The sequence below is a fragment of the Apodemus sylvaticus genome, chromosome 5 (assembly GCF_947179515.1).
Source record: "Apodemus sylvaticus chromosome 5, mApoSyl1.1, whole genome shotgun sequence".
Lineage (NCBI taxonomy): Eukaryota > Metazoa > Chordata > Mammalia > Rodentia > Muridae > Apodemus > Apodemus sylvaticus.
In genome coordinates, this window is record NC_067476.1 from 162,981,789 (window position 1) to 162,998,597 (window position 16,809).

At 48.9% G+C, this 16,809-nt stretch overlaps 1 protein-coding gene across 1 annotated transcript in view; it reads left to right on the forward strand.

Moving 5' to 3' along the window:
• Cdh4 (cadherin 4) overlaps positions 1–16,809 on the forward strand; it is a 478,659-nt gene that overhangs the window by 347,552 nt on the left and 114,298 nt on the right. The window contains exon 3 of the mRNA XM_052184496.1: positions 6,941–7,167. Coding sequence (XP_052040456.1) covers positions 6,941–7,167 — 227 coding nt within the window. The remainder of the gene's footprint in view (positions 1–6,940; positions 7,168–16,809) is intronic.

Genomic DNA, 16,809 nt, shown 5'->3' on the forward strand with positions numbered 1-16,809 from the left:
AGCCCTGAGCCCATGGGGTGGTGGGAAATCTGTCCCCTCCCTGAAAATGCTCTTGGTCTGTGTTATCTCTCAGGTCTCTAACCAAACCTGCCTTATTAGAGGGCCTGAGAACCACATGGCCTCCTCTGCCCTCCAGGGCTGTCCCCAGCCCAGCCCCACCCCCTACCCATCCCACCCCCACCTCCCGCAGAGTCTTAGTTGGTAATTCTAGCCTCCCCAAGCTTCCTGGGGAGGAGAATCTTTTGTGCTGATCCTCATCCTGGGGCCTGAGTGTGCACTCAATAACATTCATTGTACAAAATTGATAGCCAAGTCACAGGTTCAAGCCAGGGCTTGGACTCCCAAGTCGTCTTTCCGCGTTGCCCTCACAATGTTGGAAATATGTTCTGAAAGTCTCCACCCTCGCTGCTTTTAGATTTGTGAGCCAATGGTGTGGGGAAATACAGAGGAGATTTTGTCCCAGAGGAAACTGGGCAGGGAACGGCTGAGAAGCAGCTGAGAAGCATTAATGCTCTTGCAAAGGCCGTAAGTTCAGTCCCCAGCACCCATGAGTAGTTCACAACCTCCTGCAACTCCAGCTTCAAGAAATCCAGCATCGTCTCCTGGTCCCCGTCAATGCCTTTGCTCATCATGTGCACGTGTCCACACAGAGACACACATACATAATTGAAAGCAAATAAACTTTCAGAGTGATCCACGAGAACCAGGCTCAACCCTGAAGGAATGGTCCGCAGAGTAGGGCAGAAGGACCTTTGCGGAGCTGGGCTCTGCTGGGTTCTTGATGGGCTGAGACCAGTGTGCTGACAGTTCAGACATGAACAATGCAAGCACTGGAGGCAGCGACATTCCGACACTGCTCACCCAGCCCATACACCCTGTGATAGGCGGGCCACTGGTCAGCGATGAGGAGTGCCCCTCCCCTAGCCTCACAGAGTGAGCTTGTCCCCGCAGCACGGAAGATATAAACAGCAGGGGACTGTGCGATTACTGAGGGACTCACAAATCTAAAGTCAGGGCTGTCCATTCCCCTTCCTCACCAGCACCGGGCTGACTTGGCTCAAGGCATCCCTTGGTGAGGTCAGCAGACCAAGTTACACTTTCTAGAAATAGTTTTACTGTTTCACCAGCATATGGCCACCTCAGGAATCTGCTGAGCACAAATAAATCCAGTCTCCAGCCCTGGTCCAGGCCAGCAGGGGTCCGCCAGGCTCCAGATATGCTTGACTGGTAAACTGCAGGCAAGCTGGCAGGCAGCTCCCAGGACGGTGGGTGTGGCTTCCTGGTGGGTGTGGCTTCCTGTGATAAGGGGCAAACAACCCCTCCAGACTCTGAGCAGTCCCCTTGGCCCTGCTCGTTGGGATGGCGTTGCCACACCCTGTCATGGGCAGGAGGGGCAGATGGCTCCTGAGAGGTCTGTGACGTGCCTGTGTGTGGTTAAAGTGTATACAGAAAAAATATCCAGGTGAACTTTGTAGAAAGTAATCCTTCATGCAAATTACCCACCATCTTTAACAGATTTGCGGTGTTCACTTGCAAGTGTACATATTGAGGAGAGTCTGTTCACTGTTAACTTTCCCTGAGAAAGGGAGGGGTGGGGAGGTATGGGATTCCAGCAGATGCCTTCTGCACCTCCCTCATCTGGGTGCAGTTCTACCCTAGTTACACATGACTGGGGGGCTCAGGCAAAGCTAGAGATTATGGGGGAAGGGCTGGGGAAGGTTGGCTGGAGGAGGTGGGGGTGTCTCCACCTATGCTGGGTAAAATTTCCTTTGGGGACACCCACAATCCTACAGAAAAAAAAATCAACCCTGTTCTATAAGCAAGCCCACATACCATGGTTTGCCACTAGGACCTCACAGGGAGCTAGAGTAGATTTATCTTCTCAGGGAAGGAATTCTCAAAACAGATACCTGTGGGGGTCCTGGGAACTGCCTGCAGCTCCAGTGACACCCACCCATTTCCAGGCTAAGTTGGGGGGAATAAGAAGCAACCTTGGCTCAGACAAGAACCTCAACTCTACCCTAGCAGAACCCTTGTAGCAAATGCCAACAGAGTGCCAAGTCACACATCTCTCAGATCCCCTGCTGCTCTGCTCTAAGGTCCCAACTCCCCCCTCCCCCACTCCCCACCTCCCACCTAACAGCACCCCTCACCACCCTCCCATTCCCCCAACTCCAACCCCCCAACACCCCCCACCCCACCTCTCCCACTTCTCTGCTCTGAGGAGGCTCTGTGTCCCATAGTTCTCCGGGGCATCATCATGCCCAGTATCCTCAGGTACAACAGCACAGAAGGAGGCAGCCTCCTCTGGGCATGGGCTCTCACCTGGGTGCCAGGGATTCCGGCTGGAGCATGCTGTTGGGCAGAGTCTGCTGGAGGGTGCCGACTCTGGTGCTCAACAGTTCCCCAGATGCACACGGTCCCTCGTCTGATGGTGGATGTCCTGGCCACACATCGCAGCAGGTACAAGAACAGAGCCCAGGGGAGTGTTGGGGGCCAGCCGGGCACGGCCTGCCAGGCTGACTGCTCATGTCACATTCAGGAGGACCTTTGATTGTTCCCAGGGGTTTTCTTAGCAGCAGTAGCAGCAGTTCACACATCCACGTCCACGAGGTTAGCACACCCAGCTAAGCATCTTCCTCCATGGGCTCATTCCATCCCTACCCCAGGGCTGTCTCACCTCTGACCCTGAGGAGGGACAGACTTCTTCTCGGCACTGGACTCACTAATCTCCCTTGTCCTGGGTTTTGATTACATTGTGGCTGGTCTATGTGTTGTCCTCTGCACACCCAGGTCCACCTGGGAAAGCTCTGAGCCTACCTGTCCACACCTAGAGCCCTGACTGAGATGAGGGAGTCCCTGGGCAATTGTAGGAGGTAGGGGTGAATGAGAGGGGAGACAGAATGAGAAAGTTTGGTTCTGTCAGCTGAGCAGCAGGCTTGAAGTTATCCATTCCTTGTTCCTCAGCAAGGATCCAGCTATAAGCAGTTGATCTTTCTCAACTCACCTAACAAGGGAAATAATAAAATGACGTGTTCGCAGACACAGCACAATTGTGCTGTGTTCTGTCATGGGGAGGCGCCATCTGCTGCTCCCATGAATGCCAGGCCACCTCTGCTAAGGAGGAGCCCCACAGATGTGTGCTGCCTCAGCTCTATCCACAGAGCCGGCAATTAAAAGTAACTTGGGTGAAGGGTTAAAGCCAGCCTCCTGGTGAAAACCGAGCTTCTTTCTATAGCACAAGGTGACTAGGATTTGGGGTGTGTGGGACGCCGAGTGCGTGGGATTCAGGATGCATGAGACGAGGGGTGTGTGGGACGAGGGGTGTATGGGACAAGGGGTGTGTGGGACTCAGGGTGCGTAGGGCGCAGGGTGCATGAGATTCTCGTGCGTGGCATACAGGTTTGCGGGATGAGGGGTGTGCAGGATACAGAGTGTGTGGGATGCAGGGTGCATGGGACACAGGGTCTGTGGATTCAGGGTGCAGTGCATAGGATGCAGGGTGCATGGGATGCATCTGCAGACACAACTGCAAGCGTGGCTGCACCTGTGCCACTGGGCCCATGGGAAGGAGGATGGGGCTAGAGGGACAGGTACCTGAAGCCTTCTGGAGAGGCAAAAGGGATGATACTGAGCTGCTGAGGACCCGTTATGATGGTTGTGTGTTCATGTTCAGGGAGTACTAGACTGCCTGAGTTCAGAACTGGTGACTGAGGGAGGGACACTTCCACACAATGGCGCTTTGAGAGGAGTTCTGACAGGCAAGATTTGACCCTGGTGTAACTTAAGAGATGCATACGATGTCGGGAGCAGTCCGAGGGCTTGCTGCATGCTATGCCATTTGAGCCTTATAGATACTCTAAGCGCCCTGAAGGCAGGCACAGCCCCCAGCAGCACACACGTGTAATGTGAACACTCTGAGAGGTTGAAGCAAGAATATCTCTGAAACCAAACTTGGGATAAAGAGTGAAGCCCTATATCAAAAAATCCAAATAATAAAAGGATGCCCAAGCACAGAAAGAGAAGAGGGGTATTTGTGATGGCTTGGCCCAGGGGCGAGCTTCAAGGCTTCGAAGTAGTCTGGGGCTTTACAGATAAATGATTCCTGTAACAGGTCCTTTGCTTCAGAGGCATTCACTCCTGCCTCTAGCTCTGGTCACTCGGGTGTGACCGTCCTGTGACCACTGCATTGTGCTTCTCAGGGTCACACACAGCACACAGGACTCCAGTGCCTGCTGAAATCCCCTATAGATGCCCTGCTGCAGTCCAGAGGGACATTAGACTGACACTAAGCTTTCCTCAGCATCTCCCTGACCCCAGAGAGCTCCCTGCCGCCACCCACAGAAGAGTAAGACGTCCGTCTCCAGGGCTGTCAAGTTTCCCTGGGTTTACTAGGAATGGGTTCTCCGAGCTCAGGGCTCCTTTGTGTATTTGATGCTCGCAGCACAAACCTGTCACTCTCACTTTGATCTTCATTAGTGACAGCTGGGGATCAGCAATGGTGGGTCCACTCCGTCTCATGCCAATTGATTTAATTTGTTTGTGACTGGGGCAAACAGTTTGTTCACTTCTTTTTTCTCTGTAAAGAAAAAAATAAAAAAACAGTTTGTTCTTCACTGGACAAGTAGAACCAGAGAGCCACAACCCAACCTTTGTTCTCCAGTAAAACTTACAGGGAACTTACCATTCTTGTCTTCTGGAAAGAAAAAAAAATCAGTTCAGAGATGCAGACAGGTTAAACAGATGGTCACTCAGTAAAATAAAGCAAACCTGCTTCAGAGGGACTGGGTGAGCTGCCTCAAGGAGGAGAATAGGCCAGTGGGGTCTGCATTATGATTGATTGATTGATTGATTGATTGATTTGCAACACATGCTACAGTGTACATGTAGCATTTCAGAAGACAGCTTGTGGGATTCCAGCTTGTTCTTCCAACATACAAATCCCAGGGATCAATCTCAAAGCTTCTGGCTTCCTGGCAGGTGCCTTTTACCCATGAGCCACCTCTCCAACCAGCCCCGCATTGTGGGTTTTAAGAAGTTTCATCTATTCTTCTGAGTTAGTTGGCGCACTCATAGAGTAAAGTAGACTAGATTCCCCTGTCTAAAGTATTGCTGGAACTCACTTTGTAGACCAGGCTGGCCTCAGACTCAGAGATCTGCCTGCCTCAGTGCCAGGATTAAAGGCACAAGCCACTATGCCTAGCTTGAAAATGTTTTAAAATACAATGAGACCAGGTATTTCTACTCTGTCAGGGGGCAGAGTCAAACCCACAATACAAGTAATGTCATAATGACATCAAGTTATTTGAGGACCCAGACCCTTTGATGGTGCAAACAGTTGGAGAACACCATGTTGCCTTAGCCTCTGATATACTACAAACTGTCCAGTTCCAACTTCAAGGGTGCTCAACCACAGAGAGTCACCCTGACCCTCAGAAGACACAGCCAGATTCTCTATACTGACCACTCTGCCCCCTAACAGAGTGGAAATGCCTACTCTTATTATATTAAGAGCATTTTTCAAGCTAGGCATAGTGGCACACACCTTTAATCCTAGGCAGAGTCTTGTAGATCTCTGAGTTCAAGGCCAACCTAGTCTACAAAGAGAGTTCCAGCATAGCAAGGGCTACACAGAGAAACACTGTCTCAAAGAACCAGATACATAGACAGATACATACATAGATACATACATAGACACATAATACATAGATACATAGGCAGATACATAGATACGTAGATACATACATAGATACATACATACATAGGCGAATACATAGACACATAGATAGACAGACAGACAGATAGAAAAACATTTGCATATTAAAACACAAGCAAGAAGACCCAGCAACTAGGGAGACATCTCTAGTGAAGGATTCTAGAGACCAGGGATGCCATGTGTTATTTATTGTTTCAAGGCAACAATAAAAGGTGAGCATGCAGGAAAACACTTTATCAAATGTAACCGCAAGTTGCTTTTTTTAGTTTCCAGAATAAATAGTAATTAAATCATGTAAGCTGTGACAGAGAAATTGCTTATAAAACCAATCCTCCCACCATAATTGCTTAGATACCCACATTTTTATAAATATGGGGTAACTTTATCCATTGCTTTTATCAGCAGAATGTGACACCAGCTGTTGGTGCTTCGTAATTTACTGCGGCATTGGGTGACAGTCACAAAAGCCTGTGTCCAAAAAAAATGCACTAACGTGGCCCAGATGAATGTGCAAACCTAGAGATGTCTCATTCTGTAGTGGAGTTAGAAATGGCTGTAGCACTGGCCTCCAGGAGGGCTTGACAGCTTGGTTACCTAACTAATATTACGGAAGCAAAATGATCCAGATACCATGCCTGCAGAATCAACAGGCTATGTTAACTCTGTGACTAACCAAGGAAGTCTGTGGCTAGGCTAGAGCTGCCATTCTGCCTCTGCCCCAGCAGAACACAGCTGAGTGACAGGTGTCAGGGATAGGGCCAGCCATGCCAATCCCATTTCCAGAATGTTCCTCGTGTCAGGGAAGAGTTCTGACACACCAGCTTTCCCTGGTTGCTCCATTACTCTTGGCCTTCTTGGGCACAAAAAAGAGAGGCAAAGGACTGGGCCATCTGTAAAACAGACAGAGACTGGTGTGAGGCAGGCAGTGGGAATGTGGGGGTCAGTGGGTAGAGATTCCTGATCCCCTCTGAGCCACACAGGCTCTGCACAAGTATAGAAACTATGGCAGGAGGGAAGAGGGTTCATCTGGGTTTGTTTTGGATGGTGGACCCTCTCCCATCCTTTCTTCTGTCCTTTCTCTTAGCCTCCAACGACTTCTCCTGAAGACAGAGGAGACCCCGTGAGGTGCTAACTATCTCAGGGCACTTGGGGACCCAGATACTGTGCTTGCTGATGCAGCCTTCTGTCTACTGGCCACCCTGACCATCTTCTCTCCTCTTGCAGTCAAGTTCAGCAGCTGTGTGGGCACCAAAGGGACGCAGTATGAGACCAACAGCTTGGACTTCAAAGTCGGGGCGGATGGGACAGTCTTTGCCACTCGGGAGTTGAAGATCCCCTCGGAGCAGGTGGCCTTTACTGTGACTGCACGGGAACGCCAGAGCGCTGAGCAATGGGACGCCATGGTGCGGCTGCTGGTAGCCCAGACATCATCAGCACACTCTGAACACAAGGTAAGAGGACGCAGTACAGGCAGGAAGGTCTGGGTCCAAAATCAAGGTGTCTGTGCTCTGGGGAGTCCCAGGCAGAGCCTTTCCCTGACTCATGGAAGATATGGGTTGACATCTCTTTGGTTTTGCCCATCATCAAGGCTCGGTGCCACCCCTAGCCTCCACAACCCTCTAAGGTAGACTCACCCCCATGGGTTGACACCTGAGCAGGTTAGACCACCAAACCACTACCATCATGACCTTCATCTCATTTTGGATGAGACTCACTTCTTTCTGCCTTGAGCTGTAATCCACAAATTCTGTATGTAGCCTGGGCTCCCAGGGATCTGTGCACAGAGGTAGCCACCTGCTTTCAAGGACAGGATGGTTGGCAAGCAAAGCAGGTCAACCCTGAGGCTGGGGAAACCACGACTCTGAAGAGAGACAGAGAGAATAACAGACAGAAAGAAAGGGAGATGGGAGGGGCGGGGAGGTGGGCGGGGCGGGGAGTGGGCGGGGCGGGGAGTGGGCGGGGCGGGGAGTGGGAAGGGTGGGGTGGGAGTGGGAGGGGCGGGGAGAAAGGTCGGAGAAAGAGACTGAGGAGACTGGGCAGCAGGGGCCGGACAAATGAGTGGAGGCACAGGGCGTCCTGTGATGTCTGCAGTCTGCGTCTTCTCCTGTCCCCAGCTGTGTGCCTGAGAGATGAACAGGGGTAAGGGCGCCTCCCCTGTCCTGGTCCTGCACTGTCCAGTTATCTGACCAGACTCCATGACACCCCACCTCTCTGTTCCGCTTTTGTTTGTGCTGGGAACCCTAGGCAGAGCATACGCTTCAGGCGTCAAGCGGTGAGCAAACGTGAGAAAACCAGAATGATTGGGGAGGGAAGCATGACAGGCCCCTCAACTTGTCTGGTTCTGTAACCACGCCACCGCCGCCACCGCCACCGCCGCGGTGTGAGACAAGCTCAGGCAGCTGCGTGCGGGCTCCCTGGGAAATGTCCGGAGGACGTGAAGTTATGGACAAAGTTAATATTCTTTTATATGGGTTTGCCCAGAACCTTCCATAACTGAGTGCGACTTTGAAAGCCTCTTAGTGGGAGAAAATGTCCAAATTTCCGAAAGCCTATCTGACCAAGGACCCTTCGTGGAACAACAGCTTGTAGGACAGGTGTGCCAAGGAACCCACTTTGGAAAAGCAGGAACTGGCTTTGGTCTTGTTTCTTGAATCCAAGTAGGGAGGACACACATTACTAGTACACACACACACATACACACACACACACACACACACACACCCTGCTCATGGATATTGAAGACTCTAAGACAGGCAGGTGTGCCTGCTCACTCTTCCCTGTGTGTTGATCACACATGAGCCCCTGAGCCAGGATGGTTAAGAAGAACAGGTGATGTGAGGGACAGGTGATGTGAGGGACAGGTGAGGTGAGGGACAGGTGAGGTGAGGGACAGGTGAGGTGGAGGACAGGTGAGGTGACGGACAAGTGAGGTGGGGGACAGGTGAGGTGGGGGACAGGTGAGGTGGGGGACAGGTGAGGTGAGGGACAGGTGAGGTGAGGGACAGGTGAGGTAAGGGACAGGTGAGGTGGGGGACAGGTGAGGTGGGGGACAGGTGAGGTGAGGGACAGGTGAGGTGAGGGACAGGTGAGGTGGGGGACAGGTGAGGTAAGGGACAGGTGAGGTGAGGGACAGGTGAGGTGGGGGACAGGTGAGGTGGGGGACAGGTGAGATGAGGGACAGGTGAGGTAAGGAACAGGTGAGGTGGGGGACAGGTGAGGTGGGGGACAGGTGGGATGAGGGACAGGTGAGGTGGGGGACAGGTGAGGTGAGGGACAGGTGAGGTAAGGAACAGGTGAGGTGGGGGACAGGTGAGGTGGGGGACAAGTGAGGTGGGGGAGAGGTGAGGTGGGGGGACAGGTGAGGTGGGGGACAGGTGAGGTGAGAGACAGGTGAGGTAAGGGACAGGTGAGGTGGGGGACAGGTGAGGTGGGGAATGGGGGATGTGAGGGACAGGTGAGGTGGGGGACAGGTGAGGTGACGGACAAGTGAGGTAGGGGATAGGTGAGGTATGGAATAAGTGAGGTGGGGGACAGGTGAGGTGTGGAACAAGTGAGGTGGGGGGCAGGTGAGATGAGGGACAGGTGAGGTGGGAGACAGGTGAGGTGAGGGACAGGTGATGTGAGGGACAAGTGAGGTGGGGGATAGGTGAGGTATGGAACAAGTGAGGTGGGGGACAGGTGAGGTGGGGGACAGGTGAGGTGAGGGACAGGTGAGGTAAGGGACAGGTGAGGTGAGGGACAGGTGAGGTGGGGGACAGGTGAGATGAGGGACAGGTGAGGTAAGGAACAGGTGAGGTGGGGGACAGGTGAGGTGAGGGACAGGTGAGGTAAGGAACAGGTGAGGTGGGGGACAGGTGAGGTGAGGGACAGGTGAGGTGGGGGACAGGTGAGGTGGGGGACAGGTGAGGTGGGGGACAGGTGAGATGAGGGACAGGTGAGGTGAGGGACAGGTGAGGTAAGGAACAGGTGAGGTGGGGGACAGGTGAGGTGAGGGACAAGTGAGGTGGGGGAGAGGTGAGGTGGGGGGACAGGTGAGGTGGGGGACAGGTGAGGTGAGAGACAGGTGAGGTGAGGGACAGGTGAGGTAGGGGACAGGTGAGGTGATGGACAAGTGAGGTAGGGGATAGGTGAGGTATGGAACAAGTGAGGTGGGGGGCAGGTGAGATGAGGGACAGGTGAGGTGGGAGACAGGTGAGGTGAGGGACAGGTGATGTGAGGGACAAGTGAGGTGGGGGATAGGTGAGGTATGGAACAAGTGAGGTGGGGGACAGGTGAGGTGGGGGACAGGTGAGGTGAGGGACAGGTGATGTGAGGGACAGGTGATGTGAGGGACAGGTGAGGTGGGGGACAGGTGAGGTGGGGAATGGGGGATGTGAGGGACAGGTGAGGTGGGGGATGGATGATGTGAGGGACAGGTGAGGTGGGGGACAGGTGAGGTGGGGGACAGGTGAGGTGGGGGATGGGTGAGGTGAGGGACTGGTGAGGTAAAGGATGGGTGAAGGTTCAAGGCAGGACAGGCAGAAGGCAGTTTCCTCCATGTAAACAGCTCTTGTGGGAAATGCAGCGTGTAAACTCTGGTCAAGAAGCAAATAACCTCTGAGATGGAACAGAAGTTCTGAACCTGAGGGTCACAACCCCCAAAAGACCACATTTACCCCCAAACAGACATTTTGGTTCATAACTGTAGCAGAATTACAATTATGAAGCAGCAACAAAAATAATTTTATTGTTGGGGTCACCACAACATGAAGAACTGTATTAAAGGGTCCCAGCATCAGGAAGGTTGAGAACCATATGGGACATTATGAAACCCAGTTTTAATTTACATTGATCTTTCCTCACCCAGAATGCTTGCAGGCAACGGGTTTCTCACTTTTTCAGATTTTAGAATATTTGCTTAAGACTACCGTGGGACATCTGGGGATACAACCCAAGACTAAACCAGAACTCATCTGTTTCACTTCTTCTTTGTACACATAGCCTGGAACTGTGCATGCATGTGTGCTTCTGTGCATCAGTGTGTGTGTGTGTGCTTGTATGAGTGTATGTTATGTGTATGTTGTGTATTGTGTGTGTGTTTGTGTATGAGTGTGTGTGAGTATGTGTAAGTGCATATGAGTGTATGTGAGTGTTTATGAGTGTGTGAGTGTGAGTATGTGTAAGTGTGTGTGTGTGCGCACATGTGTGTGTATTGTAAGTGCATGTGAGCATGTGAGTGTGTGTGAGTGAGTGTTTATGAGTGTGTGTGTGAGTGTATGAGTATGTGTAAGTGCATGTGAGCATGTAAGTGTATGTGTGTGAATGAGTGTGAGGGTGAGTGAGTGCATGTGTGTGTGTATGTTTATTGCAACATATAAGGTCAAATGTGAAATTTTCCACTTTGAATGGATGGTGCTCAAAACATTTCAGATTTTTGAATTTTCTAATAAGGGATGTTCAACTTCTATTATAATTTGATAAGATAAAAAACACTTGTTGTGGGGACTGGAGAAATGACTCCATGGTTTAAAGCACTTGATGCTTTTTGCAGAAGACCCTGGTTCAGTTTCAGGTCTGCACAGGATGGCTCACAGCTCCCTGCAACTCTAGTTCCAGGGGACCCAACCTGCTCTTCTGGCCTTACAAGTGCTGCACACACATGTAGTACACATGTGTATTTGCAGGAAAAACACTCATACATCTATAATAAAAATTAATAATAAAACCTTCCTTTAAAAATACTAAAGTCTTTGAGATATAGCTGAGAGTCATGAGATTGTGTGTATATGTCTGTGTGTTCAAAGATAATAAATTCAAGAAAGGGGAAAAGAAAACGGAACAGATGGGCTAATATACTCCTTTTGGTGCTTACAAATGCATCGGTAATTATAAAAATGAAGACATGCTAACATACAAATAAAAGAAAACATGTTGACAGATTGAATAAGTAAAACCCTGCTAGGTACAGCTTGCTAAATACACATCTTGAAAGCCTAAGAACGGAGACAGGTTGAAAGTAAAATTCTAGAGGAAAAAAAAAACTGTGTAAATAACAACCAGAAGAAAGCTGGAGGCAGCTCTGTTGACATCAGACAAACAGAGTGAGATAAAGCATCCTGTGTGCGGGACACTTCACAGAGACGAGAAGGCACGTGAAACCGGAACTGAAGTCTGCGTATGTGACTTCAAGCTCTTCACAGCAAAGTTGGTTGACGTAAAGAGAGAAACACCAAGCGGGCACGCATCAGTTGTAAACGTAAACAAGTGTCCATCTGTAAGTAACAGACAGACAGACAAGTTCTTGAGGAGGCAGAGGCAACCACACAACCAGGAAATCCAACCTTGTGCAGAGAAGTTTGTAACCCGGAACCCACGACTGCTAAGGGTCCCTAGCTTCTAATCAGAGACAGACCAATTCCAATTTTTAACCCACAAAGTCTTGCCATGGTTACAATATTTAAAGTCCAAATAGACCTTGGTTGTGGGGCTTTTTTTATGTTAGAGTAATTAAGCGAGAAATCAATATCAAAGAATATAACTGGAAAATCCCCATAGATCTGTAAGTCACATGAAAGTCTCATTAAAATCCCCCAGAAGAACAGAAATGACATGTAAATTAGGGGACTTGTTGACCGGATAATAAACCTAGTGGGGTTCCCCAGGTGGACTGTCTGGACTTCATGGGAGATGGGATAAAGAAAGGAACACTGCCTTCTAAGCACCCATCCCTAGAAATTATCAAAAGGGTGGAAGATGGGGCTCAAGTAAAACAGGAAGAAAAACAAATAGCGGAGAGGAGGGGTTGGGAGAGATGGAGAAAACATGGGGAATCAGAGATGTACGATCAGTGACAAAATTTGGTTCTTAAATGATGACATTGATAGGTAGGTGGTGGTAGCACACGCCTTTAAATCCCAACAGGTGGATCTCTGAGTTCAAGAGGCTACCCTGGTCTACAAAGCAAGTGCCGGGGCAGCCAGGGCTACAAAACAACAAAAAAGATGAAGTTGATCATTCTTGGTAGGAAAAAAGACAGAAGCAGCAGATAACCGATTCTAGAATAAAAAGATGACATTGACTGACAGTAGGGATACTAGGAAATTCTGTGAGGGGAGTGTGTGCGCTTTATACCAAAAGCATTGAGAGTCTATAAGCAGAAAGTTTACCAGAACTGAACTGACACAAGAAAAACTCTGATCTGTGTTACTATACTTGATCTTGGCCAAAAGGCAAAGGAACAGCCAAATTTGTTTATTGTTATTTTTTTAAAAAAAGTTAAAATCTGTATCAAGGGACCATTTCAATTCTGTTAGTTCTTCTTTAGCTATAAGGAGGAAATAAAACTAATCCCACATAAACTTGCCCAAAGAATTCAATGGAAAAGTTACTCCTGTAAACACTAGAGAGTGTCTCAAACCAGGGAAACCATTGCCAGGTGAGCCAGATTCATGTCTGTACCCCAACACAAACCATTCCCAAAACTCAGCAGAAACTGTTTTCCTGACAAAAGCATTTTCCAAAATCACCAAAATCGCATTCTAAGCCAAAGACCCAATTGTTTGGAACATGTGGAATATCTATCATTGCCTAGGAATTTATAAAAGCAAGATGCTTACAAAATTTAATCTGCCTTCTTTACACAGATTGCTAAATCATGCCTGAGTTGTACTTATCCTAAGAACATAAGATTAATCAATCTATGCATTCATAGAACAAAGGACTGAGAATGCATAACCCCCTACATTTAAATTACTAAGTGTTAACTTCTATTCCAGACATTAGGAATATCCAGGTTATTAGGAAAGGAAGTGGCCTTGCAGCGGCTCAGAAAGGGGATCTACGAACTCTACAGTGGCAGTCCAATCAGCTGTTGAAATAGGGAAAGGGCACCTCATGCACCCTTTGGTATCCAAGCTGATACTACAGCACAAAAAGAAATCAAGACAAATGAGGCTAGCATATTGAAATGTAAAACTTAAAGGAGTGACAGGTAAGTTACTGAGAGTGACAGTTGAGACCAGCTGAATGTAGAACTGAATGTCTGCCAATAATGCACTTCAGCAAGTGAATCTGGATGCATCTGGATAAATCTGGATACATCTAGATGAATCTGGATTCACTATATAGTTCACATTATTTATTGAGGCAAATTTAAAGAGCTCTTTAAATTCCTGGAGGACTTCAGGTCATGAGGATATTCATTCTACCTTGTGCTTAGCTGAACCCCTACTTCTGCTCAGTAAATGACAGCTGTATCCCAACTGTCTCCAGTCTCTGCCAAAGATTCCTTGGGAGACATAATTACCTTCATTCCAGAACCATTGGACTCAATTAAAGTAGCTTTGGGAGCAAAGATTCAGAGAAAAAAATGGGCAGAATGTAAGCCCAGAAAAAATATTTACATTATTTATTTACATGTGTATATATGTAGGGGCACACGTGCTACAGCATACATGGCAAGGTCAAAGGAGCGGCTGTGGAAATCTGGTCTCTCCTTCTGCCATGTAGATGACAGACACTGAATTCAGGTGGTCAGGCCTGGCAGCAAGTAACTGCCTTGACCTGCTCAGTTCCCAACCTCGATTCCTCAAGAAAGAGTTGACAGACTCCAGCAACTATGTGTGTGTGTGTGTGTGTGTGTGTGTGTGTGTGTGTGTGTATAGATATATATGTATATATACATGCATGCATATATATACATACACACATGTATGCACATACACACATGTATACATGAATACACATGTATACATACATGTATGCACACATATATGCATATAATATATAATATATATATTCTGATACACATATGCACATATATTATACATATGTCAAGAGTCAAAACCAGAGCCTTCTCCCATTGAACCACACCCTAGGCCCTTATATTTTTAATGACCATACTTTAAATAGTTACATAAGTTCTTATACAATATATTCAAGCTAATCCCCTGACCTGCAATTTTTGAAAACCTTACTCTGTGGCCTGGAGGACAAATTGTGCTGTCCCTACTTAGTAAGGAGGAGAGCAATCAAGAAAGGCACTGATGTTTACCTCTGGCCTAGACATATACACAAATGCACACACACAACACATATATATTACACACACTACACATTTGCACATGCATGCAGATATACACTCTCACACTATATCCACATTCACACACTACACAGAAATACTCAGGCACATACCCTACATGTATGAAATAAACATACATACACTGTACAAATATTACTACACACACATATTGTACATGCGACACTACAAATCAGACACACATGCACTATATACACATATATAACAAATGTATATATACATACATATATATGTATATAATGCATATGATGCTAGGGATCAAAACACTAACCATACATATACATGCATGCATATGCACTACAGATACCCTACATATGCACATGTACTACACATTACACACTACACATATACTATGTATACACTATACATTGACACACATATACTACATACATACCACACATACACATATGCTACATATTAGACATACATGCACTGTACACAGTACACAATACACTTGCACACAGGCACACATGTGTATGCTCCAGGCAAGCACACACACACACACACACACACTTTTAAAAACACACATGTCAAGGTCTTCGCAGAAGGGCCAGAAGGAGGAGAACTCATGTGAGATGCACCCTAAACAAGAGTTCTGTTCTAGAAGGTCCTAGAGAGGAAAGTGGCCGCCTGTATAGCAGCATCTACAGAACATTTAAGTTTCAGGGAAGCTCTCATAGAAAGGAACCTTGGAGTAAATCCCTAGGGGACCATTGCCCAGGGACCCCCTAATTTCTCGGTCCTGTTCTTTCATTTCTCTTCTGCTCAGGCTTCTGTGCCCGACGCCTCCCCATTCATTATTTTAGCGACTCTCCATGGCTCTGGGTAAAACCGACAGCTTTACAGTTAGATGAACCATAAAAAATTGGCAACTTCTCTCCTCCTCCCCCTACCCCCGGCAGCTATTAAAGGCCGTCTTTCTGTGTGTGATGCGGCGGTGCTCAAATCTGGAAGAATGTCCTTTTGTGCAGTCTTGCAGGAAAGCCGATAGCAATTCAATTAGAAAATGCAAATGAGGTCACATATTTCCCAGTGGAGCGCTGAGGTGCCCCTGAGGAATCGGAGCAACACGCGGCCTCCCGGTAAATACCGAAGACGAAGCGCCCCTCCCTGTTGTCTTCTGCCCGGCTGGTACGGTGCTCGAGGGTGGCGTTAGGGCCTGTGGGTGTAGTTTGCAAAAAGACACTGTTGTTTATGAAACTAATATTGGGTCTTCTAGCACCTCAGCACTTTTGAAGGATCAGATCACAGGCAGCCGTGAGCTTCCCTGGGCTGCAGCTACAAGGGATCCGATGTATCCCACCCTCTAATGCCATAAAGGGCAGCTTGGAGATGGAGTTTGCAGTGGGGTTAGACAGACACAGACACGGGGAGAACACTGTCAGGAGATGGAACAAAGATAGACTGGTCACTACAGCTCCAGGATTGCCAAGAATTGTCAAACAGACAGACAAGGAGCGAACCCCCAAGCCCTGGCCCTGGCCCTGGCCCAGGTCCCAGCCCCTGAGTCAGCCTCAGACCTGGCCCCTGGCCCTGGCCGCGGCCCCAGACCCCAGCTCCAGCCTCAGCAGCAGTGGCCTTGGCACTGGCCCTGGCCCCAGCTCCAGCCCCAACCTTGCCCCCCTACCCCACCCTACCCCCCTGGCCTTAGCCTCCCCACATCTATCCCCCTAACCCCCCACCCCGGGCCTCAGCCAGTACTTTGATCTTGGACTCTGGCCTCCCATTGGAAGAGAATAAACTTCTGTTGTTTAAGATCCCGTCCCTAAATCCACAGTCCTTTGTTCTGCAGCCTGATGATAACATTGCAAGAAGCATGGTGGCCGATAACCTCGACCCCCAGGTCCATTACACCACCCCTTGCTCCATTATCTCCATTTCTGGGCCCATCCCCCAACTCATCAAGCCCATCATCCTGTCCTTTGGGTCCAGCACCCTCTTTCTTCCCGGTCCATTACCCCCTCTCCGCCCCATTTTGTAGCTCATTGACACAAGCCCATGGTCCATCACCCACTTC